Below are 27,807 nucleotides of genomic sequence, written 5' to 3' on the forward strand. Positions count from 1 at the left end.
TTCTAACAGTCGTTGACCACTCCACCAGGTGGCCCAAAGCTATGCCCATGGAAGAAGCCACCTCCAGTGTGTGCACAGAAGCCCTCCTCTCCAGCTGGATCAGCCGGTTCGGTGTCCCAGACCACATAACGACAGACAGAGGTCCCGCTTTTCTATCCGAGCTGTGGACCACCCTGGCATGCCTGCTGGGGACCACTCATCACAGCACCACTGCCTACAACCTCACAGCCAACGGAATGGTGGAAAGGTGCCACAGGTCCGTGAGGGCATCCTCATGGCTCGTTGCTCCTCCGAGAATTGGAAGTACCAGCTGCCCTGGGTCCTCCTTGGATTGACAACCGCCCTCAGAGCCAACGGGAACCCCTCCTCAGCAGAAAAAGTCTACGGGGAGACCCTGGTAGCCCCAGGGGAACTTGTCGAAGAAGCCAGGGACGACATAGCAATGCAGAGGCTCTGTGACAAGGTTGGGAAGTTCGCCCCCTGCCAGAGGACATACAATGACAGGACATCCCCCTTCATGCCTCCTGGTCTGTCCTCCCCCACCCACGTCTTTGTCAGGGACAACGCCATGCGACCACCCTTAACCAGGCCCTTGTGCTCGAAAGGGACAAAAAGGCATTCTGGGTAGCCATCCACAGAAGGGAAGACTGGATATCGATAGACAGCCTCCAGCCCTCATTCTTGGAGGAGGACATTGGGGCGGTTCCCAAAGCTTCCTGCAGGATATAGCAACCCCCCAGCCAGCCCCATGCGCAGGAAAATGTCATGGGCGTCCCCGAAAAAAACCCAAACCAGACAGGGAGGCACCCCAACACACTGCTCCAGAGGGCGCTGGGGAAGACGACCACCACCTCCAGTTGATATTGAGAAAGCGGGGCCCCCTCCGTCGCCCCAGCAGATACCTGCTTTGATCAGACATTACCTACATTGTGGGGGTGGGGAGTATTGTAAAGTGCCTGCTCAATGCGTTCTCTGTAATGAACATCCCATTTTCTGTGGTGCCTTCACATTTGCCCTAGGGTCGGCCAAACACAAATTGTTATCATTATTGTGAATTGCATATTTTATTGTCTGTTCAAGTGACCATGCATTATGTATATGTAACAGAGTATTTTTTGTAACAGACCAGACATTGTTAATCATTGTTTTCTGTATGTACCTGTCCTGCTTGTGTAGAGAAATAGTTTGACCTTAGGTCACCTGTAAATCTTTGTACCCACGGTCTCTGCGTTATATGCAGACGTCCGCATGCCGCTTTATAAGCGAATCGCTTCATCAATAAACTAGCAGTACTTGTTTCCTGCTCATTATTTCGCACCTCTCTCACAAACTCACAGTACGGCATTCACCTCTTGTCAATTCTTGTATGTTTTGCGCTAGAAACCTGATGTTCAGAGGTCCCCAACAAATATGACTCTTTGCAGCCGTTGTCTTAAATGACTTCCTGTCCGTCCAGATCACCGAGTCCCAAAAGTCCTGATTATGCACATCCTGGGTATAGTGTCTAGCAAACTCCAGTTGTGTTTCCTTATTTGCCCGCGTAAACCGTGCTCATTAAGATGACGTTTCGTTGTTTCGGGGTTGCACGGTGAACCCAGCTACTGAGTTACCTCAACAGCTAATGAGAGTGGCCTCTCCACCACAGTTTGGACGATTCGCTGATCATCATTCCTCACCAGTTATTATTCTGGGTAGACCGCCATCCAATTGCCACATCCACTTAGTCACAGTCTTAACCTGAATCCCATGGCCCTGGCAATGGCTGCCTGTGTCATCACAGCATCTCTCGTGCCAATAATTGCTCCTCAATGGCTAATAATCTCAGGACGATCTGCATGGTCTGTTACCATATGCACTCTCTGTTGGATCTGGCATCTATGAAATACATCCATTCTGCAGCAAAAAGATAAAATTATTACCGTATGTGTTAAATAAAATATGACAGTCCACGCGTGTTATGATAACTTCCCAGATAGAGAGAGAGAGAGAGAGAGTAGTAAAGAGAAAATTACTTTAGAGAGAGAGAGAGAGAGAGACCAGACCCTGACCTTCTCAATATATTGTTTGAATTTGACCTCATTAAGCCTGAAATAGAATCCTTTTGATGTCAGCATGGTTAAATATACTTAATGTAACCTTGCTAAGTAGAACCGAAAGATATAGCAATACATATAAAGCAATAAACTTACGAGAATACTTTCCCGAATGGTGTCTTACCCATGGTCTAAGAAATACTTAGACCATGGTCTTGTAAGGACGGGATTGAGTGACATACTGGCTGGGTGTTGACTAGTTTATTGGTAGTTCCTTACTGAATGAATGTACAGAACGCGGTGGGGTGGGTCGGACATCTACTAGGAGCTTGGGAACGGCGGAAGCCGCAAGGCGGCGGCGGCTTCGAAGATGTTATTGGCCTGTGCTCGAGGGCTGAAGGATGAGTTCAGGGCTCCGATGGTGGGGTGGGTAAAGTAGTATCTACACACAGACAGAGCAAAACAGAGGTAATGTTACTGAATGACACCTGTGTTTGTCGGCAGACAAACAGATGGCGATTGTGAGAGACATAATAAATGTACAGTGATAAAACATATATCAATGGAAAGGCTAGGAGATTCTACATATGGCCAATTGCATGAGATTCGAGACAGATTAATGAATACAATGCAGTAGCATAATAGGCTATATGTGAAATGGCGAGACGTTTGGCGTCTTCACAAACAGAAACATACATACAGTTTGATACAGAAGATTCGGTGGAACATTATGAGTACATAATTAGAATGCTTGCATGGCAATGCAAGTAGTGGTGATTGTACATATTATCAAGACAACAATGGTTAGGGAGAAACAGACGGAAATATCGTATGCTAGAAGTTGCGTTCCTTGAGAGAAAACGGAATGTTCTTGTTCCCTCTCTTTATCTGGGTCCCTCCAAAGATATGACACATGAACGCGCACACACGGGTGTGTTTGGAAGAGACTGCCATCGGTGCGATGGGCCTGGTCTCTTACAGTCTTACCTGCTCGGTGTGTTTTCTCTTGTTGACTGTCGCCGTAACCGTAAGCTCGAGAGTGTTCCATGACGACGTTGGATGACAACCGCTTCACTACCTGTTATTTTTTTAATTCTTATTAATCTATTACAGCTTATTGGAAATCTAAGGGGCTCTTCTAAGCTTACTATCCTATCAGACAAGATTGAATGTAAAATCTCATCATGATGACTAATGATGAAAACTGATTTGACAAACAATTTGTCCAACCTAATTACACCAACGACACAGTTTTGCTATGTGCTTGTTACATCGCTATACAGACTTGCCGTTCAGAAAGGGATGAGATGGAATTCACCTACACACACAGAGACCCCCAAGAACTTTTATGAGTGACTGTACCTTCCAGACAGGTTGTGTTCTGTCCAGCTCAAGACAGAAGTCTCCTGAATTCTATCATCCGGCTCTATCTTCGCTGCATGCTCTACTACTATTTCAAATTCGAGACCAGAAAAATGCTCACTCAAGGCAATAAAAAGAAAAGAAGAGCAAAGATACTTCAGCATTTATATTGTGCTCATGTACTTGTGATTATATTGTACATAATGTATTTTTTTCAATTACCACTGTTACGTGGGTTTATTTATGTATGATCATAATTTCAGTCAACATTGGATGTATACATAAATAAAAAAGTATTGGCCCAGTCAATAGGCTACTCTACAGATTGAGATCTGTCCCTTCTATTTCGCAATCTCCAGGTAGTCTTCAGGTGTATTTTTCAACCAGCCTATCTAATATGATTCATAGTATGTCCTACATATTACATTATTTTTATGTTGTCTGTTATCAGTGTCTGTGTTATGGTAGATAATGCCTTAGTGCATCCGCCTTGCAGTAGAGCTTTATTGTTGAAATATTTATATCTACTGGACTAGTTATTGTATTATTTTCTATGTAATTGTAAATGATTGATTGTAAAAAAACGGTAAAATAATAACGAACGTACATAATTATATTAAACAATGTCGGATGTGGTGTAGATAATAGTGTACGATGTTCTACACTATTGTTGTGTGTATATATATATATATATATATATATATATATATATATATATATATATATATATATATATATATATATATATATATGTGTGTGTGTGTGTGTGTGTGTGTGTGTGTGTGTGTGATTTTGATGAAATATTGCAGTTTTTAATAATAGAAAAAGCCCAGAATGCTGAATTTATCTCGGAAAATATAAAAAAAATTGCATTTAAGGAAAGGTTGAGCGTTTAATCCATTTCTGTAGCCATAATTTTGACCGGTGTAAGCTGTCAATATGATTGTCATATGAACTGCCTACGTAGCTGTTTAAATAAATGTCATTGATATTGCACACGCGCTTATTTTCGTGAATATTTGCGGTGTGTGTATTGAAAGAGCAACAGTAATTTGGCTGTGAATGCACCTTAGGCCTGGAAAATGCAGTAAGAGTGATGGTGAGGCTGTAGATTGGCCCTGTCATGTGTTCAAATATTGTCTGTTCAAATGGACTGAGAATTGGTATTGCAGGATTTGCAGATGACACAACCATTATGGTTAAGTCTGATGAATCAATTACAGACTGTTTTGGAATAATAAAAGACTATGAAGAGGCAACAAGTGCAAGACTTAATTATCAAAAAACAACTATAACAGGAATAGGACCCGTCTATGGGAAAACAAGGAAGTGTGGCCAGATTTCAGTATAAATGTAATTGTAGGGTCCTTTAAAATACTCGGTGTAATTTATGATAATGATTACGAAAACGCAAGAGAAGAAAACTGGAAAGTTATAGAAAACTGTATAGTATGCAATATAGGCCAATTGTATTCTATGAAACTGTCACTATTCCAAAAGTCAGTTAAAGTAAATTCAAAGGTTTTATCAAAAGCCTGGTATATGTCCCATGTTTTTCCCTTACCAAGAACGACTGGGAAATCAATAGAAAGATATATATTTAAAGTTTTTATGGAACGGAAACTATCACCCATTAAACAGGCAGACTATGTATTTAAAAAGAGAGAAGGGGGCATTGGAATTATCAATGTAACAACGAAAGCAGGTTCAATATTTTTCAACACATTTGATAAGTCCTTCATAAAAAGAGTGGTTATGAACTTATTGTGTATTACTGTAAGATGAGGACGTCGTATCTTTTGGATGTTGAACAAAATACGACAGATATAAATAGCCCTTGTATCCTCCCCCTACTATGATGACATAACAACAACCTTACGGAAAGTAATAAAGATGGAAAACTACCCAAATGTGAACTCTAGGAGTATATATTGGTTTTTATCGAGAGATGAGAAGTTCAAACCAAAAATTGAAGGGAAATACCCTTTATTTGAATGGAAAACTATTTGGGGAAATGTTAACAGTAAATGGATTAACAGTTACGATAGAGAAATTTTGTACAAATATATTCATGAAATTCTAGCCACAAAAGATAGATTGTATATGATGAAAATATCAAATATGATGAAAATATCAAATAGTAAACTGTGTGAAAACTGCAAAGAGCCAGAAAATGTGATGCATTTAATTTATTTCTGTAAGTGTAACAAGAAACTGCTTAATTGGTTTTGTGATTTATTGAATGATTTGTGTCACATCAAGACAAAAAGTTAATTGAAAATTTTAAAATTGGATTTTGAAGCGCAGTCAGGAAAGGACAGGAACACTGCTGTAATTTTGATTTGCGACTATGTTGGGATTTGATTAGCCCACAAAGCAGGAATAAGAGAAAATGATAGTATTAGACGGTTTATAAAATCAAGGATAATAAAAAGTAGATATGTACTAATAAAATCTTATATGGGTAACTACAGAAAAGTGTTAACGCTGAAATACATAGATTATTTGTAAAAATAAATATTTGTCAACCCGAATGGTACAATAAAATTATATTTGTTTTTGGTAAAGTTAAGTTAGCTTTGATTAAGTTCTGATTGTAATGCTATTAAAAATGTAAAATATTGTATATTTTCTCTAATAAAAGATAAAAAAAAAATATTGTCTGTTCCACACTGAAGTATAGTAAAGTAATATATGTCTGGTCTTTCAAGAGTTCCTCGTTGGGTGAGTCGGTAGAGTTGTCGGCTAGCACTCTGCTAGGCCCGAGATCGCGTCTCCGGCGGGCCAATGAAGAATTAGGAATATATTTCTGGTGATAGAAATTCATTTCTCGGTATAATGTGGTTCGGATTCTACAATAAGCTGTAGGTCCCGTTGCTAGGTAACCAATTGGTTCTTAGCCACGTAAAATAAATCTAATCCTTCGGGCCAGCCCTAGGAGACCTGTTAATCAGCTCAGTGGTCTGGTTAAACTAAGGTATACTTAACTGTCCTTTCAACCCACCATAACATCGAAAATATGTATATCAACTTAAATCTGCTATGTACAGTGCTTTAAGCAGAGCCTGTATATATTGGGTTTGCTTTAAGCTAATAGTTATACCCCAAGGCCGCTTGGAGCTCTGTGCACCTTGCCCTAAAGTAAACAAACATGGCGTCCTGTTATAATCCAATGGGATGCCTGGAAGTGACGCGGCTCGTATACATAGGCTCTGGTTCAAACTCCCTTACTGGGGCTTCGAGGAGTGACGTCACATTGTAAGGATGGTATAGAGTGACATACTGGCTGGGTGTTGGCTGGTTTATTGGTAGTTCCTTACTGAATCAATTTACATGTTGTTGTTGTTTTAGATTTAGCTGGCCTTGTGCGGGCTCTTCGAAGTTGTTATTGGCTGGTGCGAGCCGTAAAGTATTATCTACACACAGACAGGGCAAAACAGAGGTAATGTTCCGGACATCTGTGTTTGTCGGCAGACAAACAGATGGCGATTGTGAGAGACATAATAATCGTACAATGATGAAATATATATCAATGGAAAGGCCAAGAAATTCCACATATGGACAGTTGCGTGAGATTCGAGACAGATTAATGAATACAATGCAGTAGCATATTATATGTGAAATGGCGAGACGTTTTGCGTCTTTACAAACAGAAACATACATACAGTTTGATACAGAAGATTCGGTGGAACATTATGAGTACATGATTAGGGTGCTTGCATGGCAATGCAAGTAGCGGTGATTGTACATAAATCGAGACAACAATGGTTAGGGAGAAACAGACGGAAATGTTGTAGGCTATGGTAGAAGTTGCATTCCTTGACAGAGAGAAAATGGGGTGCTCTTGTGTTTTGACTTGTTCCCTTCCAGGATGACTCACACACACGTGTGCTCGAATGAGACCGCGACCGGTGCGATGTCTCTCTTACAACATCACAGTCCACAATTAATTAGACAACATCGGTATGAATTCATTGTTTGTTTCACAGTCTTTAATTGTATTATAATTTTATGTATTTCCTATATTGCCTTTATTTTAGCCCTTGTGCGTGTATGTAGGAGTACATACGTGCGTGTTGTGGACATTTCTCGTTTCTCGAACTTCTATAAGGGCAGGTTCCTTAGGTTAACCAGTGTTGCCAGATTAGCCGATTTCCGGCTAGATTTAACCGAATTTGGCAGCATCTAGCCGATAGTCGCAAAAATCAGCCGATTTTCCCAAGTTCAAGAAATTTATTGACATTATATATACATCAAATAGGGAGTATCAGCATGCTGGTACACCCTCCACAATATTTTTACCATATTATGTCATTCACATTCCAAAATTACTTATTCCAATAGAAATTGGGAAATTTCTTCATAATTCTTGGAACCATATTATTGTTAAGCAAATAACACACCTGCTCTGGAACTGAATCAACGCTTCTATCCCTAAATTCTGAAGGTTCAGTACAGTATAATACATGACATAATGTATGAGAGTTTGGCTCGTTACCTAATTTGCACGAAAAATTATTACCATTCGATTTTCCCAGTTGCTTAGCCATTTTTTTGGCTGATTTTCATTTATTACTATTATTTGTATTACTACTACTACTACTACTACTACTACTACTACTACTACTACTACTACTACACAAAAAATATCGAGTGTTTAAAAGTAGTGAAAAACTCGATTGCCCCACTCTTAGAATCTCTGGGTATAAGTGCAGAAAATATTAAAAAAGCTGAACTCCAATGGTCAGACATGTAGCCTAACATCAATAAAATGGCATGAAACAAAGGACACTGTGGAATTTTGGGCTGAAGTTAATGGATGCAAAGATGCATCGACTATAAATCCTTATAACGAGCTTTCATCTATTGCCATAACAATCTTGAGTTTGCCCCATCCGTTCTAACCCTGAAATTGAAAGAGTTTTCAGTCAAATGAATCTCATGAAGACCAAATTAAGGAATAGAATGAAAACAGATAAAACAGTGCATTACTTCATATGCAGTATATCCTGGCTGAACAGAATGTCAGAAACTTGCGTGGCATATATAGCTTATAATCACTCGAAAAAAGGCACAATGGATCAACCTGGAACATCACATACCGAAGAAATGAATGACAATGATGATCTAAATACTGTATGTTATTGCAAATTATGTAAATCTGATAAATGTATACATTTATAAATCTATGCTGCATTGAATAGTTTGTTAGAATTTTTAAAAATTAAAATACGAGGATTTTTTTGTTTACATTTATTAAGATACAGTGGATATTTTTTGTTAAAATACTTTTGAATCGAAGTAAAGATGTTGCTTTGCACACTTTTTATGATACGGAAAAATGTTTCTTGTTTATTTACTTTTTATGTCAAATTAAGAAAAGAAAGTACTTTGTTCATAATGATTAAGCTGCAAGAATGGTTGAAAAAATATTTTAAAAATTCACAAATAAATTTAGCCATTTACTATTAAGTCTAGCCGGTTTTTAGCCATTTTCAAAACCCAATTTAAGAGTTGAGTTTAGATATGTATATCTTAATTGCCTAGTATTAAAGGATAACTGGTCCAAAATACCGCCTTAATTGTATAGCTATGAGGACATAGTAATTCAAAAGGCTTAACTGAGGGCACTTATGAAAGACTTATGATTTTGCATTTATTACAACAAACATTAAATAACAATGCAATTATTTCCAACAATAAATGACAGTGCAATTATTTACGAAAAACAAAGATACATAAATTCAAATCAGCACGTGCCTGCCATTAATCGCTAGTCTTAATAAAAGTATGATAACATGGCCCTATCCTGTGGACAATGAAATATTAGTAAGTAAAGAAACAATTTACCTGACGGTCCAAGGAGAGCAGAGAGCGAGGTGGTGATTCCACCTGCTTGTACACCGCAGGGTACGATAGTTGCAACATGGAAATAGCAAATATCAAGTGAGGATTGACCTGTGACTTTACACAAATAAAGCACAAAGGATGGGGCTTTCTTACAAGTGCACATATGCAAAGCCAGGATCTAGGATCAATAACCAAGCATGAATTAATCGTGGTTTGGCAGACAAGTAGCACATGAAATTGGCGCGAACACGCAGGATCTTGGCGCCAACACAAATGATTTGCCGCCAATCTGAAAATTATTTAGTTTCGATGTGATAAAAATATCCAAAATCACATGAAGTAAATTGGGAATTACTTAACACAACCACACCACTTACCAAAATCAGTTAAGTAATACATAAACTATATGCTAAGAAATTCAACTTAAGAAATCCCCGACAATCTCGCTTTGAGATGGGAGATGGCCAAATTGGCGCCGTTTTCAAAATTTGGACTCGTGTGGTTATATGTTTATGTACTCTTGTATATTTATGATTGTGTGTATAATGTTCAGACTAATTGTAAATCTAATACAGAGTGATTTTATGCGTTTTCCCTTTTTAATTTTAATTAAACTGCGTAAGAATACAGTGACCGTCTATGCTACTTTCACTCAGCTACCACTCTGTTGGCCGCGAGTTCGAATCTCCGACCGGCCAATGAAGAATAAGAGGAATTTATTTCTGGTGATAGAAATTTATTTCTCGCTATAATGTGGTTCGGATTCCACAATAAGCTGTAGGTCCCGTTGCTAGGTAACCAACTGGTTCTTAGCCACGTAAAATAAATCTTATCCTTCGGGCCAGCCCTAGGAGAGCTGTTAATCAGCTCAGTGGTCTGGTTAAACTAAGATATACTTACTTAAGCTACTTTCAGGTTTTTACAGGTCACTTGATATTGCATTGTTTTTAGTGAGTAGGCTAACTGCCATGTTTTAATTATGTACATATTTTTTTACTTATACCCATAATTATTGATTCATATGGATTTGCTGAAATAAAGTTTATTATTAGTTCATCTCTATCGATCTATGTTTGTGTATATATATATATATATATATATATATATATATATATATATATATATATATATATATATATATATATATATATATGTGTGTGTGTGTGTGTGTGTGTAATAGACACAATGCCCTCTTAACTTTCTCGAATTCTTTCGCTTTTTGGATACGCTTGTCACTACAAAGCCTTAGATCCAAAAGCAAGAAATTTGAAGTAATTATGATATCTGGCAGCGAGAAACAAACCTGCGTCCCATAATCACAACGAGGTCACGTTGCCGACCTGGCTACATGACCTTGTTGTGATTATGGGATGAGAGTTCGGTTCCCGCTACCAGATATAATTACTTAAAATTTCTTGCTCTTGGATCTAAGGCTTTTTAGTGACATGCATATTCAAAAAGGTCGAAGAATTCGAGAAATTAAGAGGGCATTGTGGCTATTACAATTACATACATACATATATATATATACATATATATTTACTGTATATATAAATAAATAATATATATATATATATATATATACACATATATATATATACTCACACATATATACAAATATACATATATATACACATATATATATATACTCACACATATATACAAATATACATATATATACACATATATATATATATACTCACACATATATACAAATATACATATATATATACTTATGATATAATAATATATATATATATATATATATATATATATATATATATATATATATATATATATATATATATATATATATATATATATATATATATATATATATATATATATATATTATATATGTATATATAATATATGTATATATAACATGTGTATGTATATCAATATAATATATACATATATATGCAAACAGTATATATATATAGTTGTGTAAGGTTGTGTCAGTTCCTGGAAGGATCGAGTGGCTATCTTCATTATGTGTCTACATCGAATGGAAACTGACAGATGATTATCCGTCTTGTATCATTTACTGTGTGACTCTCGGTAAATTAATGTAAATTAATCCAAGCGACTAAGTCTTGCCATTGCATTTTCAGAATAGAGTGGCAGAATCGGCTGCTTCTAATGCATGTTGGGGTCAACTGTCCTACTTTACACCCAGCATTGGCTTCATTATTCATTCGATGATAAGTTGGCCGGAAGAGTTGTCAGATGGTGTGGCAGAGGGGCATGGCGGCATGGCGCTGTGCAGAGCCGATGATGGTGATGTCGACAGGCGCCGCCCTGTCTCTCTGGAGATGAAAGACTTCCGGCGCTTTGTGTTCTGGATCAAATTCAAAGGAAAGGAGAGGAAAAAACTTACTATTGATATCTTATTTATTTGCTTATTTGAATTTGTTGAGGATTCAATTCTCTTGAAGACAAGAAAAAAAAAAATAGCTAACCACAGAGTATGATACGGTTACCTTTATACATTTTCGACATCAAAGGTACAGTCCGAGGCACTGAATATTATCATAAATCATAATAACAACCAAAAGTTCACTCCATTTCAGTAAACATGATTTTAAAGTATTTACTTCATTAATTCTTGTATAGTATTAACTTTTATATTCTAATAGACTTTTCCATTCTGTACGCTTCAGAAACCACAATAAGCCTTTAAAATCGGATTGCACTGAAAGCAGTTCCACTCTGAACCATGTACATACATACATACATACATACATACATACATACATACATACATACATACATACATACATACATACACCATTACTGTTGTGCTCATATGCTGCTAAGTGATTCACATTAACTCGAAAGAAATGGCTGAAAAGCAAGCGATTGTTTTGAAGTGTGATGTTTCCTGTCCAAAATTAATCTTAGACAGACTTAAATTTGCAATTCCATTAGGTGCAAATAATTACCAAAACTTTATAAGTGGTTAATGTTATACTGTGACATGTCACTGAAGTCATATTATAAGTTTAAAGATTTTATCAACTATGTCGTGTTTTCCACAACCATATCAGGTAGGCTATATCTTGACATCGTTATCAAATATATGAAGCATCGCCCATGAGCATAATTTCGCAAGCATGCAGAACATGGTGGTTGGTCACAGTGTATGAAATTGGCCTGATATTGAATTTCCTTCTTGACGTACACGACAGGAACAGAACACCACCCTCTTTTAACATCCCGCGTCTTTATCTGGTCATCAGTGGAACATATATACAGCAACATTTATACAGTATTTAGAGAGCAGCGCGCCCATTATTGTAGCTTCCCTTAAATGTTGGGCTTTGTTCGACACCCTCTCCCACGATCTCCAACTGAGAAATGTCATAATCGTGGACGCCTTCCGAAACTCTGCTCCTGACATCAGCCTCATCGAAGCCAGGCAGCAGACCGAAAAGCTCTCCGTCAACATGCCAGTTGTGTCGACTGTCGGGATCGAAAAGAAAACAAATTAAAATAGAGTCAAATGCTTCAATGTTTTTGAAGACTGCATATTTGTTAATGACGGTGGCTTGACACAGTGAACTGGGCTTTCTCCTTTGAATGTTGATGTTGTTACATAGGAACAGTTTCAGCAAAGATCAGTTCAAAGTAGCCTACGCCTCCTTTGCGGCAAACAGTAAACGCAAACTTCAGTGCCCACTGGTCATAGCCAGATTTACCGTACTACAAGAATTTCATCCAAGAAACAGTAAATGCTGAATATTTTTTCCTTAAATACAAAGAATGCACTAAGAATGTGTGACACACACAAAAATTGGATCACGAGGAGGAGGAGGAGGAGGAGGAACTTGATTTTTTTAGTGCGTTCAGGGAAAGAAGCCAATCATAATAAAGCAAACAATTCATAAAATCAGGAAATAAGATTAAAACCGGGGAATCATCTCACATTTCCTTTTCACCTGAACTGATGTTACACCAGTTAAGCCACCACTGTACAGACGCAAAGACTGGATTACGGTCATATTTTAAAAAGGACCTGGAAAATACATACTGCTCACGGCTAACGACTTGGAATAGAGAATATCTCTTAGTGCTGTATTGGTATTCAACGGGGTATAAGTAGAGCCAAACTTACCCAGACTGGCGACAGGTGTTATGTTCGATGGAGGACAAATGATGATGGCTGACCTCAACAGTATCCAGCAACCGACGAATCTTGTGGTTAAGAAGAAGAGTCAATGAAGTCGAGTTTTTGAAAGCAGAAATAACGCATCAATTATGTAAAATTAAGAATCATGCATATATTCATCAGATGTACCGAAAACAAAATGGGTGAAGCAATTTCCATTCACTCATCAAACAGCAAATGTAAACCTATAGGAGAAGGAAAAAAAAAATTTGTCACATAGAATACATATAGGCCGAAACGTTCAATAATGCTGTAAGTGACTCACCCTACGAACAAACATTTCATTTATAACTGGAGTTCTGGAAAGAATGGCAGCCGAACGCCGATGAACCACTCCTGCCCGATCACACTCGAATACAGCCATGTAAGAATCGTAGTCAGTGTCGAAGACGATAAAATCAGCATTGCCAGTCAGAGCTAAGAATATATACAGTATATATTATATATAAATACATACATACATGTATATACATATATACAGACATATATATACATACATACATACATACATGTATATAGCCTACATATATACACATATATATATATATATATATATATATATATATATATATATATATATACATACATATATATATATACATATATATACATACATACATACATATATATATATATATATATATATATATATATATATATATATATATACATATATATATATATATATACATATATACAGATATATATACATACAATATTATATATATATATATATATATATATATATATATATATATATATATATATATATATATATATATATATATATATATATATATATATATATATATTTTATATATATATATATTTTATATATATATACACACACACACACATATATATATATATATATATATATATATATATATATATATATATATATATATATATATATATATGAATGTCTTTTCCTGTAATACTACAGTGTAATATGAAAATAAGAAGGCCCATAAAACACTATTTAAACGTTGAAACCATATATTTCGGGCACTTGTTTCTGTGCCCTGTTCACTGGTAGAATATGGACAGGTGGAAAGTTACAATGGTATATATACAAAAACATGAAGGTGTGGCCTTGGGCCTCCGATGTTATGGAGGTGGCGTTTCTTAAGATGGAGGAGAGTGACCAAATTCCCTAGTGGTTTTGGCCTCATTAGCTCCCGTTTGGTGATGGATCTGGCGGTCGCGTTTCTTGGGTCATCTTCTTCAGGAGGGGTTTGAGGATTAAGGTGTCGATGGCGTCCGATTTCCAATGTCCTCCTGACAGGTTCATATTGTTGGTTTGATTGATGATAGCAGATTCCAGCATCTTTCTTTTGTACGGACAGCTACTCTTGAAAACCAACTCCGCCCCACTCCAGTTAATGACATGCCCTGTATTTCTGATATGTAGGAAAATTCCCGAACTCTCCGAAGCGTAACGTACTGATCTTTTGTGCTCTGTTATTCTTTGCGAGAGCGATCTACCTGTCTCGCCTACATAGATTTCATGACAATTGCTACATGGTATCTTGTAAACTCCGGCTTCTTCTCTTTTGTTATTTAAGTATACGTTAACGAGTGAACTCCCGATGGATTTGGGATAATGGAAAATGAAAGGATTATTAGAACTGAGTTGTTCGGTGGCCTTTTGGATGTTTTCATCGTATGGAAGCTTTATTTTGTTGTTGAAATCTATTTGTCTGTTGGGAGTGGGACCTCTATAGTATATTTTATTCGCTTTGTTAATATATGGTTTCAACGTTTAAATAGTGTTTTATGGGCCTTCTTATTTTCATATATATATATATATATATATATATATATATATATATATATATATATATATATATATAAAACACAAGTAGGTGACGGCCAGTGGGACGAGACAGCGAGAAGGTGGACCATGGAAACGTGCTAATTTCAGCATAATTCTTTATTTCCAACGTTTTGTAATAACTTTATTACATCATCAGGGAATCTGTTAAATAATGAAACAAATTACTTTAAAAATTGCTCTAAAAATCAATAAAATTCATAAAATACAGCACAGTTAGAATACAATATTAAAAAAAAAACAGAAAAAACAAAAAAGACATAAAAGCAAAATCAAAGACCGCTAACCAACCTTATACCAAGAAAGCACAAGACAGAATGCATAAATAAAAAGTTAACTCAGGTAGAGCTGAGTGGATGATGTCTGGGTATTTAACTAGGGAACCAGTTGTTTAGTAAATAATGATTCCAGGATAGGCAGTTCGCATGCATTGCTTGTTTGGCCCATGGTACAGAAATCATTTTTATCAATATGTTTTACAATTTTTTTTAATGGTTTCTTATGCTTGAATGTTCGGGATTGGAGAGCCTACAGCCAGTCCGAAAACTTAATCACCGATGAGACTCACCGGTGATTAAGTTTTCGGACTGGCTGTAGGCTCTCCAATCCCGAACATTCAAGCATAAGAAACCATTAAAAAAAATTGTAAAACATATTGATAAAAATTATTTCTGTACCATGGGCCAAACAAGCAATGCATGCGAACTGCCTATCCTGGAATCATTATTTATTAAACAACTGGTTCCCCAGTTAAATACCCAGACATCCTCCACTCAGCTCTACCCGAGTTAACTTTTTATTTATGCATTCTGTCTTGTGCTTTCTTGGTATAAGGTTGGTTAGCGGTCTTTGATTTTGCTTTTATGTCTTTTTTGTTTTTTCTGTTTTTTTTTTTATCTTGTATTCCAACTGTGCTGTATTTTATGTATTTTATTGATTTTTAGAGCAATTTTAAAGTATTTTTTTTCATTATGTAACAGATTCCCTGATGATGTAATAGTTATTATGAAACATTGGAAATAAAGAATTATGCTGAAATTAGTACGTTTCCATGCTCCACCTTCGCGCTGATACATACATACATGCATATATATATATATATATATATATATATATATATATATATATATATATATATATATATATATATATATAAATGGATTACGTTTGTGTGTGTGAGACACAATAACTCTGACACGCATTGAGCAATTTCAACCAACCTTGGTAAACATATGACTTACTATCTAGAAATCAGCACTGTGGGGGTAAGACATCACTACACATAAGGGCCCCAAAGTGGGGGTGGGGGTGGGGGTGGGGAAGGGCTTCCCAGAAACTGGTCTGGTTCTGCCCGTGTAACTTTACAAATTTATCATACCTAATTCTGGTATACATATGACTTACTATCTGGAAAAGAATACTGAGGGGGTAAGACATCAATGGCACCAAAGGGGGTGGGGGTTGGGAATGAGTGACAGAGAGAGTGAGTGAGAGGGAGAGGAAGTGAGCGAGAGAGAGAGTAGAAGGGGGTGTTAGGGAGTAGAGAGAGAGAGAGAGAGAGAGAGAGAGAGAGAGAGAGAGAGAGAGAGAGAGAGAGAGAGAGAGAGGGTTACAAGGAGTTGCAAGGATTAGGATGTCTCAAAGACTTATTAGTCCATCCGTGGAGACGTCATTTGCTCACTTATCTCCAGCGGCAGGTTTTGCTGTTCATTCACAGTATTCTAATGATTTTGTCTATCTTTCTTTTAAACTGTTCCACACTGTTGCTGTTTGTTGAGATGTAAACTCAAATTAATTATTTTACTTGAAGAGTATGTTTAAAGATATTATACTCATTTACTTTGTTGGATGGATGTATGATATTTAGGGCAAAAGCCCAGGCACTGGGGCCAAGAAGGCCATTCAGCGCTGTAATGGAGAGAAAATAAATTATGTTAAAGTTATGAATTCATGAAGGAAATGATTAATAAATAAAATGAAGTGATGTGACCAATAAATAAGGGTATGAAGTTTAATGAATGATGTGATATATACATAAAAAATTTAATGTCATTAAAATTCTACGTGATATAATAAATATATTAAATATTATTAAATATTGTTAAAAATTTTAACACACTTTAAAAACGAGATGATAGCAGAAACATCTGCTTCATCTCCCAAAATATCAGACAGGATTTACCCTGAAAATATCTTTCTCTTTGGTTAAAATATCTGGGGCAGACCACCAGAACGTGCTCCACTGTTAGTGTCTCGTCACAGTAAGCACACTCTGGAGAGCTGCTTCCTTCTAAAATAAACTGATGGGTTAGACGAGTGTGCCCAATCCTTAATCTGGTTAAAATAACCTCTGTTCGTCTGTCAAGCTGGAATGACGAAGACCACGGTAATATATTATCCCTAATATTTCTATATTTCTTATTATTGGCAAGAAGAGGAGAAGTCCACCTTTCTTGCCATTTACTTAAAACATAAGATCTAATGGGACCTTTTAGGTCTGTATGAGGCACTTTTCTGAAAGAGGTTTCTGATAAAATAATTAGCAGCTTTCGCTTCCCTGTCTGCCATCTCCTTTCCGCGAATCCCCACGTGAGAAGGGACCCAACAGAAAGAGACTGATTTACGTCGACAATATATACGAAAAAGCCACTCCTGAACTTTTTGAATTAATGGATGATAGCTATTAAATTTTTAATAGCTTCTAAGGTGCTTCTAGAGTCTGAGTATATGACAAAATTAGAATCACTACTCTGAAAAACTAAATCTAGGGCAGAGACTACGGCTGTTAATTCGGCAGTAAATATTGATGCAGAGTCAGGTAATTTAGCTGTGTACGCTGTATCACCAAGGATAACAGCGCAACCAACACCACTATCTGACTTTGATCCATCTGTATAGATTTTTGTAAAATTAGTATGGGTAACATCGTGCTCTAAGAATTTTCCCTAATCTCTTCTTCAGTGCAGTCCTGTTTGTTAAACAGTTTCTTACATACTGATGCTTCTGGGATAAGCCATGGAGGATTTACAGGATATTCTACTTCCAGGACTTTCTGGGATTTAAGATGATTATTCCTAACATCCTCATTCAGTCGAATTTGGAATGGTTTAGAAGCTCTTGTACCAGAAAAACTTCGAGAGTCTGTTTCCTTTAGTGTTTGAAAGGAGGGATTTTTGGGAGCACTTTTCATTCTAGCCATGTATCGCAACCCTAGCTCTTGCCTTCTTAGATCAAGGGGTAAATGATCTGTGTCGACATAAATGCTTTCAACAGGCGAAGTTCTAAAAAGCCCTGAGCATATTCTCAACCCCATGTTCTGTACAACATCCAGTTCCTTTAGCTTGGTTTTACAGGCTGAGGAATAAATCTGACAGCCATAGTCTAGCTTAGATCGACACAGAGAGTCATATAGCCTCAGAAGGGATTTATTATCAGCCCCCCAACTAAATCCAGAAACCTTTAAAATATTCATAGATTGTTTAACATTAAACTTTAGGGCATTTATGTGGCTAGCCCATGTTAATTTATGGTCAATAGTCATCCCCAGAAATTTAACTTCACTCGTAAGGAAGGATGGACCCTTTTAAACTAAGTGTGGGAACCTCTTCCACATGCCGGCACCTGGTGAATCTTACTGCAACTGTTTTGGAAGAGGAGAATTTGAAACCATTCTCATCAGCCCACTTATTAATAGCATTAATAGACCTTTGCAAATGTTTACATACAGACAAGTGCAGTATATTGCAAGGTCATCGACAAAAAGCGAGCATTTAACAGGGGGTGAGATTTTTTCAACCACACTATTTATTGCCACTGAAAAAAGTGTTACACTTAAAATGCTTCCTTGGGGAACTCCTTCCTCCTGCATAAAAGGTTGGGAGAAGGAGTTTCCCACTCTTACCTGAAAAAGTCTGTCTGTTAAAAAGGAATATATAAACCTGATCATTCTTCCACATATGCCCATCATGTGCAATTGTTTCATGATGCCAATTCTCCAGGTAGTGTAGTATGCTTTCTCCAAGTCAAAAAATATGCCAGTGGTCTGACACTGTTTGGCGAATCCTTGCTGGATTTGGTTGGTCAGCCTCAGCAGGGGATGAAGGGTGGAGCGGTTTTTTCTGAAACCAAATTGAAATGGCAATAGTAATCCTTTGGTTTCCAGGTGCCAAACTAGTCTAGTATTTATCATTTTCTCCATCAGCTTAAATACACAGCTGGTAAGAGCTATTGGTCTATAGCTGGTGGCTTGGGAAGCATCTTTATTAGGCTTTTAATAGGGACAATTATGGATATTTTCCAGTCCTTGGGTAAAATTCCAGTTTCCCATATTTTGTTTATAATCTTCAGTAAATATTTTTTGGCATCATCTGGGAGGTGTTTCAGCATTTCATATATGATTGTATCCTCACCTGGAGCTGTGGATTCACTTGAGGAGAGCGCCTCATGAAGTTCTCTTAGGAAAATTTGTAGTTGTATGGTTCAGATTTTCCTGAATCAAACTTCAGACACATTTCACAATTCTAATTCTTTGAAATTCTGGAGAATAATTGTTAGGGCTGGAAACTTTAGAAAAGTGCTTTCCTAGCTCATTGGCAACTTCAGTGGGCTCTGTAATTAGAGTGTCATTAATTTTTAATGAGGGTAATGGTGACGCAACAAATTTTCCACTCAGTTTCCTTATTTTGCGCCACACCACTCTTAGTGGGGTCTTGAGTTTATTCCATTAATATAGTAAAGCCAACATTCTCTTTTGGCTTTCTTATAGAACGCCGCTACTTGGCTAACAGCACGTTTGTAGATTAATTTAGACTGAGAGGAGCCACTAGTTTTGTAACGTCTGTAGCACTTCCTAGTCACTTTTCTCAGAATACCACGTCTTATTCCACCAGGGAACTGCAGGTCTACGAGGTTTGCCTTTTGTTTTTGGAATCGAGCCTTCAGCACTCTTCAAAGTAGATTCAATAAAGTAATCATAGGCATCTAGATAAGAATGAAAGGACTCAAACTCCCTATCTTGATTGACACCCTTACTGAATTTATCCCAGTCTGCGTCCTCTACCCTCCACTTAGGTAAAACTTCAGATGGAGCATTCGCAGCATATTTCAAATGGATCGGGTAGTGATCACTTCCATTTAAATCTTCATTAATAGACCAATTAAAATCAAGGTGGACACTAGTTGAAGAAATACTTAGGTCCAGTGCAGAGAAATGATTATCGTGAATGTTGTGGAAAGTCATTGACCCATTATTATATAGGGTAACATCATTCCTGTCAATAAGGTCTTCGATTAATTTCCCTTTACTATCTAAAAACCAACTTCCCCAAAGGGGGTTGTGGGCATTAAAATCACCTAGGAGAAGTAAAGGAGCTGGAAGTTGGTCAATTAACGACTGGATATCTCCAATGTTAAAAGCAAGGTCTGGTGGAAGGTATAAGGAGCAGATTGTTATCCTCTTTTCCAAAATTACTGAAATAGCGACAGCTTGTAGTATTGTATTTAATTGTATTGTGGAGTGCTGTAGAGATTTATTAATAATAATTGCAGCACCTCCATGGGCACGATCACCAGTTGGGGGATATGATTTAAATATTGAATAATTTAGTCCAGGATTATAAGCAGAGTTGCCTAGCAAAGAAATCAGCAGGCTGATTTCTTTGCGCCTGCTGTTTCTGTCAGTCTTGGGAAGGAGGAGGAGGTCCTGGAGGGCATGCCACACTTCCAAGAGGTGTCGCTCCTGCTGGGGGTTGAGGGCGAGGTCGAGGGCGCGGGCAGCTCTCTCGGAGACTGGCAGGGAGCAGGTCTCGACAAGAGTGGATTTTAGTTCTTGGAAGGTGGCGGGGACCAACGTCGTCAATATCCACAGGGCGATCTTCCTGTATATCTCCTCCGGGAGGCGTTGATGACGATGTCCGCCTTCAACACCTCGTCTGTTAGGCCTGCTACCCTGAACTGCCCCTCGACCCTGTAGAACCAGGACGCTACGTTTTCCCTGGTAAATGGCGGCAGCCTTATGTTAAGGGCCGTCTTTGGTTGGTCTGTTAGGGGGGTCATTGTGTGGGGTGCAGGTACCGGCGTGGAGGTGCGTGCGGGAGGGGGTTGTGAGAGGGAGGTGTCTGCCTCCGAGAGGTTCACGGTAATTTGTACGTGGTTGGGAATGTCTGCATCCATTCTCATTTCGTGCTCTCACCTGGAATGTGAGGGAATACTCATGTCAATACAGGGAGCGTGCCATGTGGGTCCGCTAATGGCGCTGGTGACCTGCGACGAGGGTCGGTAAATGCCCGAACACTTTGTTAGAGCGCCGTAGTTAGTCCATTAGGGGCATGGGTAAGGTTCATCGGGCCAAGACTTAGTCGCCGTTTGGGTCCGTTAATGGCTTCTGGGAACCACTCTGGGGGTCATCACTGTGAGAGAGGTGCAAAATAATGAGCAGTAAGACAAGTACTGCTACTTTATTGATGAAACGAGCTGCTTATAAAGTGGCGTGCGGATGTCTGCGTACTTAGCAGAGGCCGTGGGTACAAAGATTTACAGGTAACCTGCGGTCAAACTAATTCTCTACGAAAACAGGACAGGTTCATACAGAAAACATAGTGATCAATGATGTCTGATGCATAACAAAAATACTTCGTACATGTACATAAAGCATGGTCATTTAGAAAGACAATAAAATATACAATTTACAATTATGGTGGAAAACCTGTGTTCAGGCCGACCCCAGGTCAATGTGAAGGCACCGCAGAAAACGGGATGTTCACTATAGAGAACGCATTGAGCGGGGACTTTGCAGATTCAGAGATGATGAAACACTGTTTTTTGGCAACAACTTTTTACCAAAGCATCGGATAAAGGTGAAAGTTGGCAAGTGAATATTTTATAACCCTACCTAATTTTTGCAAGTATTATTTAGTACCTAAGTTCGATAGTTTTGACATTTATAGAGTAAAATGAAGTCGCCGATGCCGGAACCGTGAAAATCACAGTCAAGGATCCTAAAACAATTTGTTACATAAACATAATATGACGTCATAAGGCTCCGCCCATCCACCAGGCAGGCGGTGAATGGATATGCTTACAGTCTAGGCTTCAACAAATTCGATAATGGCCAGCAGGATATGGAATAGTACATGTGGTTGCAAGACTGCATTTGTGCTACAGCTTGCCACTTTGTAAACAAGCGAGAAGGCCAGTGGCAAGATGTACTATAGCATGAATAGGTAATTATTTCTATAGTGGGTAATACTTGGCCATCCCAGAAGTGTGGGCAGGGGCTGTTGTTAGACAATCCTGACCTCTTCATCAAGAGTGACGATGAAGACATTTTGTAAATAAATTATGTACAGTTTTAGATGTTTTATTTGTGTATCTAAAACACATTTATTAAAACAGTGATTATAGCAATATGTTCCTCATTCAAACTGATTCCAATATATTTTCCTTTCCATACATATCAATATAAATCGTGCTACATTTGACTGATATTAAGTAGGTAAATAATAGTTTGCTCTCAAAATCTTGACTCTACCATTACCTTTTATTTGAAGCGAGTAGGCTATACGAGCGCTGTTTAGAGTGCTGTATGATATAAATAAAAAAAACAAAGAAAAATAGCAATGGGTTACATTAACTGAAATAATACAATGGCACTGACCTTTAGGCTACACCTCTAACAATTGAGGGAAACAAGGTATCATTGCTTTTCATTTGAATTCTACTTCTTGTAACTACTCCTAACTTCCTGCAAATAGAAGGCTATAGTGTCGAAACCTGAGGTAAAACAAAACGGATGGTCTTTTTGTATTCCTGCCCTGAATAGATGTAGATCTAACAAATGAACTATAGACTGGTTCATTATGTGGATGAATTACATACATTGAATTATCTGTAAAGTAGAAACAATACGAATATCAAGAAAATGGAAGAATTCCAGGCTAACGAATTAGTCCTAACAACAACTGCTCTGGAATTTACGATGAAACCTCCACAAAATAATAATAATAATAATAATTGAGATTGCTCGCTATCACTGATATAGCTGAAACCTAGAATGGGTACTACTATTAATTAGTGAATATGTCATCAGCAAGTGGGCGTAGCCACAGTGAAGAGACGTTTTCCCCATATGTAAACCTCTCTTCACTGTGGGTGGACCCTCATGACGTCATAGGTTAATGTCATAATTGTGTTCAAAACCCTACCTGCAATTTTGATGGCTCTAGCATAGAAAACACACCTTTACTCTGATAAGTACCAGAACTATTGAACTTAGGTACTAGACAATACTTACAAAAATTAGGTAGGGTTATAAAATATACACTTACCAACTTTCATCTTTATCGGATAATTTGATAAAAAGGTATTGCCGAAAAACCGTGTTTCATCAGCTCTGAATCCCTTAGTAGCTCCTCAGTTAAATACTCAGACCACGTCAACTCCTCTGTACCTCTCGTGAGTTTCCGTTGGAACCAAACTGGCCCTAAGTGTCACTCAGTTTTTACCTTCCATTATTACCTGGTAAACTTTGTTCCTATTTATCACGTTTATTTTATACATTTATTATTTTACGTGAAAACTTTTTCTTAAGCCTGAGTTTGTTTGTAACTTTTATTCTTTAATTTTATAGCTTTGGAAATGGTACAGATGGTCCTGAAACGTCAGCTGAATAAAGCACATTGAACAATGAAATTGTCCTTCCCAAATCCGCTGCTATTCATCTGGTTTACAGAAACTGCATTCAACCTTTATATATATATATATATATATATATATATATATATATATATATATATATAATATATATATATATATATATTACATATATATAAACCAAACCAGGCATTTCACGAACTGCCTCATGAAGATAGTGAAACGCACTTAGGGACATTTGATCCCCCAAAGGCTAGTACTAAACACAGGAAAATATTGACCCCTCAGGGGCTAGTACCCAATACAGCGAAGCAGTGTAGGCGAGTCACTGTTTCGCCGTGGTTAGGACTAGCCACTGGGGAAATCAAATGTCCCTAAGTGCATTTCGTTATGAAATTTCAGGCAGTTTGCAAAATGCCTGGCTTTTGCTATCTGCCTGTAACACATTATATGAGCACACGCACACATATATATTATATATATATATATATATATATATATATATATATATATATATATATATATATATATTTATATATATATAATATATATGTGTGTGTGTGTGTTACAGAGAGAGAGAGTATTTACAGAAACAGAAAGAGCCTACTTTAGAAATTATTAGTGAGAATATCATAAAGAGTGAGATGCGATGTCTAGCAGCTTGTGAAGGTCAAAGAAGGCAGAACTGGGTACTGACTGATTTATTACCTGGGCATAAGGTATACATAGCAGCATGCGGACGGAAACGTGGTGCATGACCCCAGGTCTCCGTGACCTGCATGCTGAGTAAGAGCAGTTTGTGTTTGTTAACAGTCAATCAAATAACAATAACAAGAGACACAATGTACATACAGTGATAAAATATATATTGGCGAAAAGGCCTGGAAATTCTACAAATATATATACAGTATAGCCTACATGAGATTCTTGCTGCGTTGACAGATGCGATACATGATCATAATTAATGGGTAAGGAAGATGTCTTTACAAGTACTCTACTCTCCCCCAAGACAATTATTATGAAATAATGATTGGAAGACCTGTTGAATGTTAATCACGGTATCTTCTTGGGAGCAGGAAACGACCCTGAGTTCTTGATATCTGCGGTTGTGGGGCGGTCTCAACTGCTGAGTCGTCCGGTGGTTTTGTCAGGCAGATGAAATCCTTAGTGTGGTCCTTGGGATGTCCTTGGCCTCGTTTCAGGATGCCGATTGCTTCATCCGAGGTCTTGTTTTGTGGAGGAATTCTGGGACATCTGCTGGTTTCCTCCCGGGTTCCGCTGTCCATTAGGAATGCTGGCTTTAACCTGTTGATCTTCCCGCCCATGGATGTTGACGAGGTAGGCCTTGGATGTTCTACTGATGACTCGGTATGGTCCTCTGTATGGTCTGGTCAAGGGTGGGCGGTGGGCATCGTTTCTCATGAAGACGTGTGTAAAGGTTTTCAGGCCTTTTGGGCTGAAGTTATAGGTCCTGTCCACAAAAGTCTTTCGGCAAGGCACGAACTTCTTTGCAATTTCTCTTAGTCTTGGAAGGGGTGTATCTGGGTCGCCTGGCTCCACGGGGAAGAATTCTTATGCAGTTCTTCACCCATTCTCATACATCCTTCCTGATCCTGTGCCACACGAATTTCTCTGTCATCAAGCACGTTGTTGTTTGTCCTGATGGATGGGACAGCCTGTGGATGATGTCGAACGCCTGCTTTCTTCGTGACGTGGGTCTCAGGGGGCGTGGGTGGCCTGTGCTGGTGTTGCAGAGAAGTGTTGATCTGGATTCACCTATTGGCATGTCTTCCCACTTCAGTGCAGTAAGTGCCGTGTGGTAAGCTGCCGTTTCGGGGTCTGCAGCCTGTTCCTTCGCCAGGTCTTCGTAGTCTATGCCCAGGTAGACTGAATTTATTTCAATCCTTGATAGGGCGTCAGCTACTGGGTTTGTGTTGCAGGAGATGTAACTGATGGTGCATCTGAATTCAGAGATAGCAGCCAGGTGCCATTGCTGTCTTGCCGACCATGCGTCTCCCACCTTTGTGAACGCAGGTACCAACAGCTTGTGGTCTGTCAGGATGGTGAATGGGCTGCCGTCCAAGAGGTACTTGAAGTGCTGCACGGCTTGGTAGACTGCCAGCAGTTCCCTGTTGAATGCACTGTAGTGGGTCTCCGGTGGCTTTAACCTGCGGCTAAAAAACGCAAGCGGGCGGGGGGAACCGTCTACTATCTGCTCCAGCACGGCTCCGCAAGCGACGTTGCTGGCATCGATGGTAAGTCTCAGGGGGGTGGTGGGGTCTTGATATGTTAAGGTGGTGGCTTTGGCGAGGGCTGCCTTTGCCTGTTCGAATGCCTTTTGCTGCGGGACTTCCCAAATAAGTGCTTTTGGCTTCCCCTTCAGCACTCCGGTTAGGGGATACATGATACGGGTGATGTCCGGCATGAATCGTCAGTAGTAGTTGGCCATGCCAAGGAACTCCTGTAGGGACTTGATTATTTTTGGTGTTGGAAAATCCTTCACTGCATCCACCTTGGAGGTCATGGGGCGGACACCTGTCAGAGAGACCTCATGTCCCAGGAAGTCTACCTTCTCCACTCCGAAGGTGCATTTTTTGTCGAATCTGACGACCAATCTGTTCTCCTGAAAGCGTTTCAACAAAGTCCAGATGTGACCCAGGTGCTCCTCCAGGGACCTGGAGAAGATCAGGTCATCGTCCAAGTAGCAGACGCAGAAAGGTAGGTCCCCCAGGATACTGTCCATCAGGTGATGGAATGTAGCCCCGGCGTTCCTGAGGCCGAAGGTGGAGTAGGAGAAGGTATATGTCTCGAACGGCATGATGATGGCTGTCTTCGGAACGTCGTCGGGATGTACTGGCACCTGAAAATAGGACTTGAGAAAATCCATTTTTGTGAATACCTTGGCCCCGTGCAGGGCTCCTGTTAAGTCCTTCATGTTTGGCAGGGGATAGTGGTCTGGTGTCACTAGGTTCAGCTGACGATAGTCCCCACAGGGCCCCCAGGAACCGTCTGGTTTCTTCACCATGGACTCGATGCCTTTTTGCAGATACCCATCCTTTCCATCTCGGCGAATGCTCATTTAGCATCCTGGAGTTTCTTGGGCAGCAGGTGGCAGAATTTGGCATGGGTCGGTGGTCCTGTGGTGGTGATGTGGCTATGGATGCCGTGCTTGGCCTGGGTACCTGGCACCTGACGCAGTTCTGGCTTGAAGACATCTGGGAATTTGTGGAGGAGGATGTTGTATTTGTTCGATGAGATGGAGCATACGGCGGGCATTCCCGGTCCGGTGGAGATAAGTCGGGAGCAGCAGGTTCTGGTATCCATCAGGCGTTTCCAGCTGACATCTACCAGCAGTCTGTGTTGTGAGAGGAAATTGGCGCCTAGTAAGGGAAACTTGATATCCGTGATGACGAAGGGCCATTCATATTTATGGCCCAGGATGGATATTCTGTGGGACTGAGTTATGTAGCAGCGGATGGGGCTTCCATTTACAGCCACTAATGCGGCTGCGGCGCTGGACGTACAGTCATGGTCCTCCCCAACGGCGGAAATACACACTGCATAGCCCCCGTGTCTATCAGCATCCGCCATCCCGATATGGCATCGTGGATGAAGAATCCAACTGGCTGGGATTCTCTAAGGTTTGCGGCCACTACTGCTATGGGTGGCTGCCTTTCTAGTTTTCTGTGAAAGAACAGGCAGCTCTGCAATTCTTGGCATCCTTTCTGAACCTCCGATGGAAATAACACCAGGCTGGATATGTCCTCGTCTTCTGCTGCTGCGGCGGTGCCTTCTTCCTGTATACCGCGTTAGTGTCCCCCTTTTCGGCTTCTTCTGCTACCAGGCTGCAGGCTGCAGATGTTGCAGTGTACTTGGAGGCCTTGGTGGCCTCGTGGAGTTTGTGT

At 39.0% G+C, this 27,807-nt stretch overlaps 1 protein-coding gene across 1 annotated transcript in view; it reads right to left on the reverse strand.

Moving 5' to 3' along the window:
• Window positions 1-11,625: 11,625 nt before the first annotated feature.
• Window positions 11,626-27,807, reverse strand: part of LOC136839098 (uncharacterized) — a 66,951-nt gene continuing 50,769 nt past the window's right edge. The window contains exons 4-6 of the mRNA XM_067104741.1: window positions 13,682-13,833; window positions 13,363-13,442; window positions 11,626-12,710 (exon numbers count right to left, since the gene is read on the reverse strand). Of these exons, the coding sequence (XP_066960842.1) occupies window positions 12,521-12,710; window positions 13,363-13,442; window positions 13,682-13,833 (422 nt within the window). The 3' untranslated portion in view covers window positions 11,626-12,520. The remainder of the gene's footprint in view (window positions 12,711-13,362; window positions 13,443-13,681; window positions 13,834-27,807) is intronic.

This window comes from Macrobrachium rosenbergii, chromosome 6 (assembly GCF_040412425.1).
Source record: "Macrobrachium rosenbergii isolate ZJJX-2024 chromosome 6, ASM4041242v1, whole genome shotgun sequence".
NCBI classification, from domain to species: Eukaryota; Metazoa; Arthropoda; class Malacostraca; order Decapoda; family Palaemonidae; genus Macrobrachium; species Macrobrachium rosenbergii.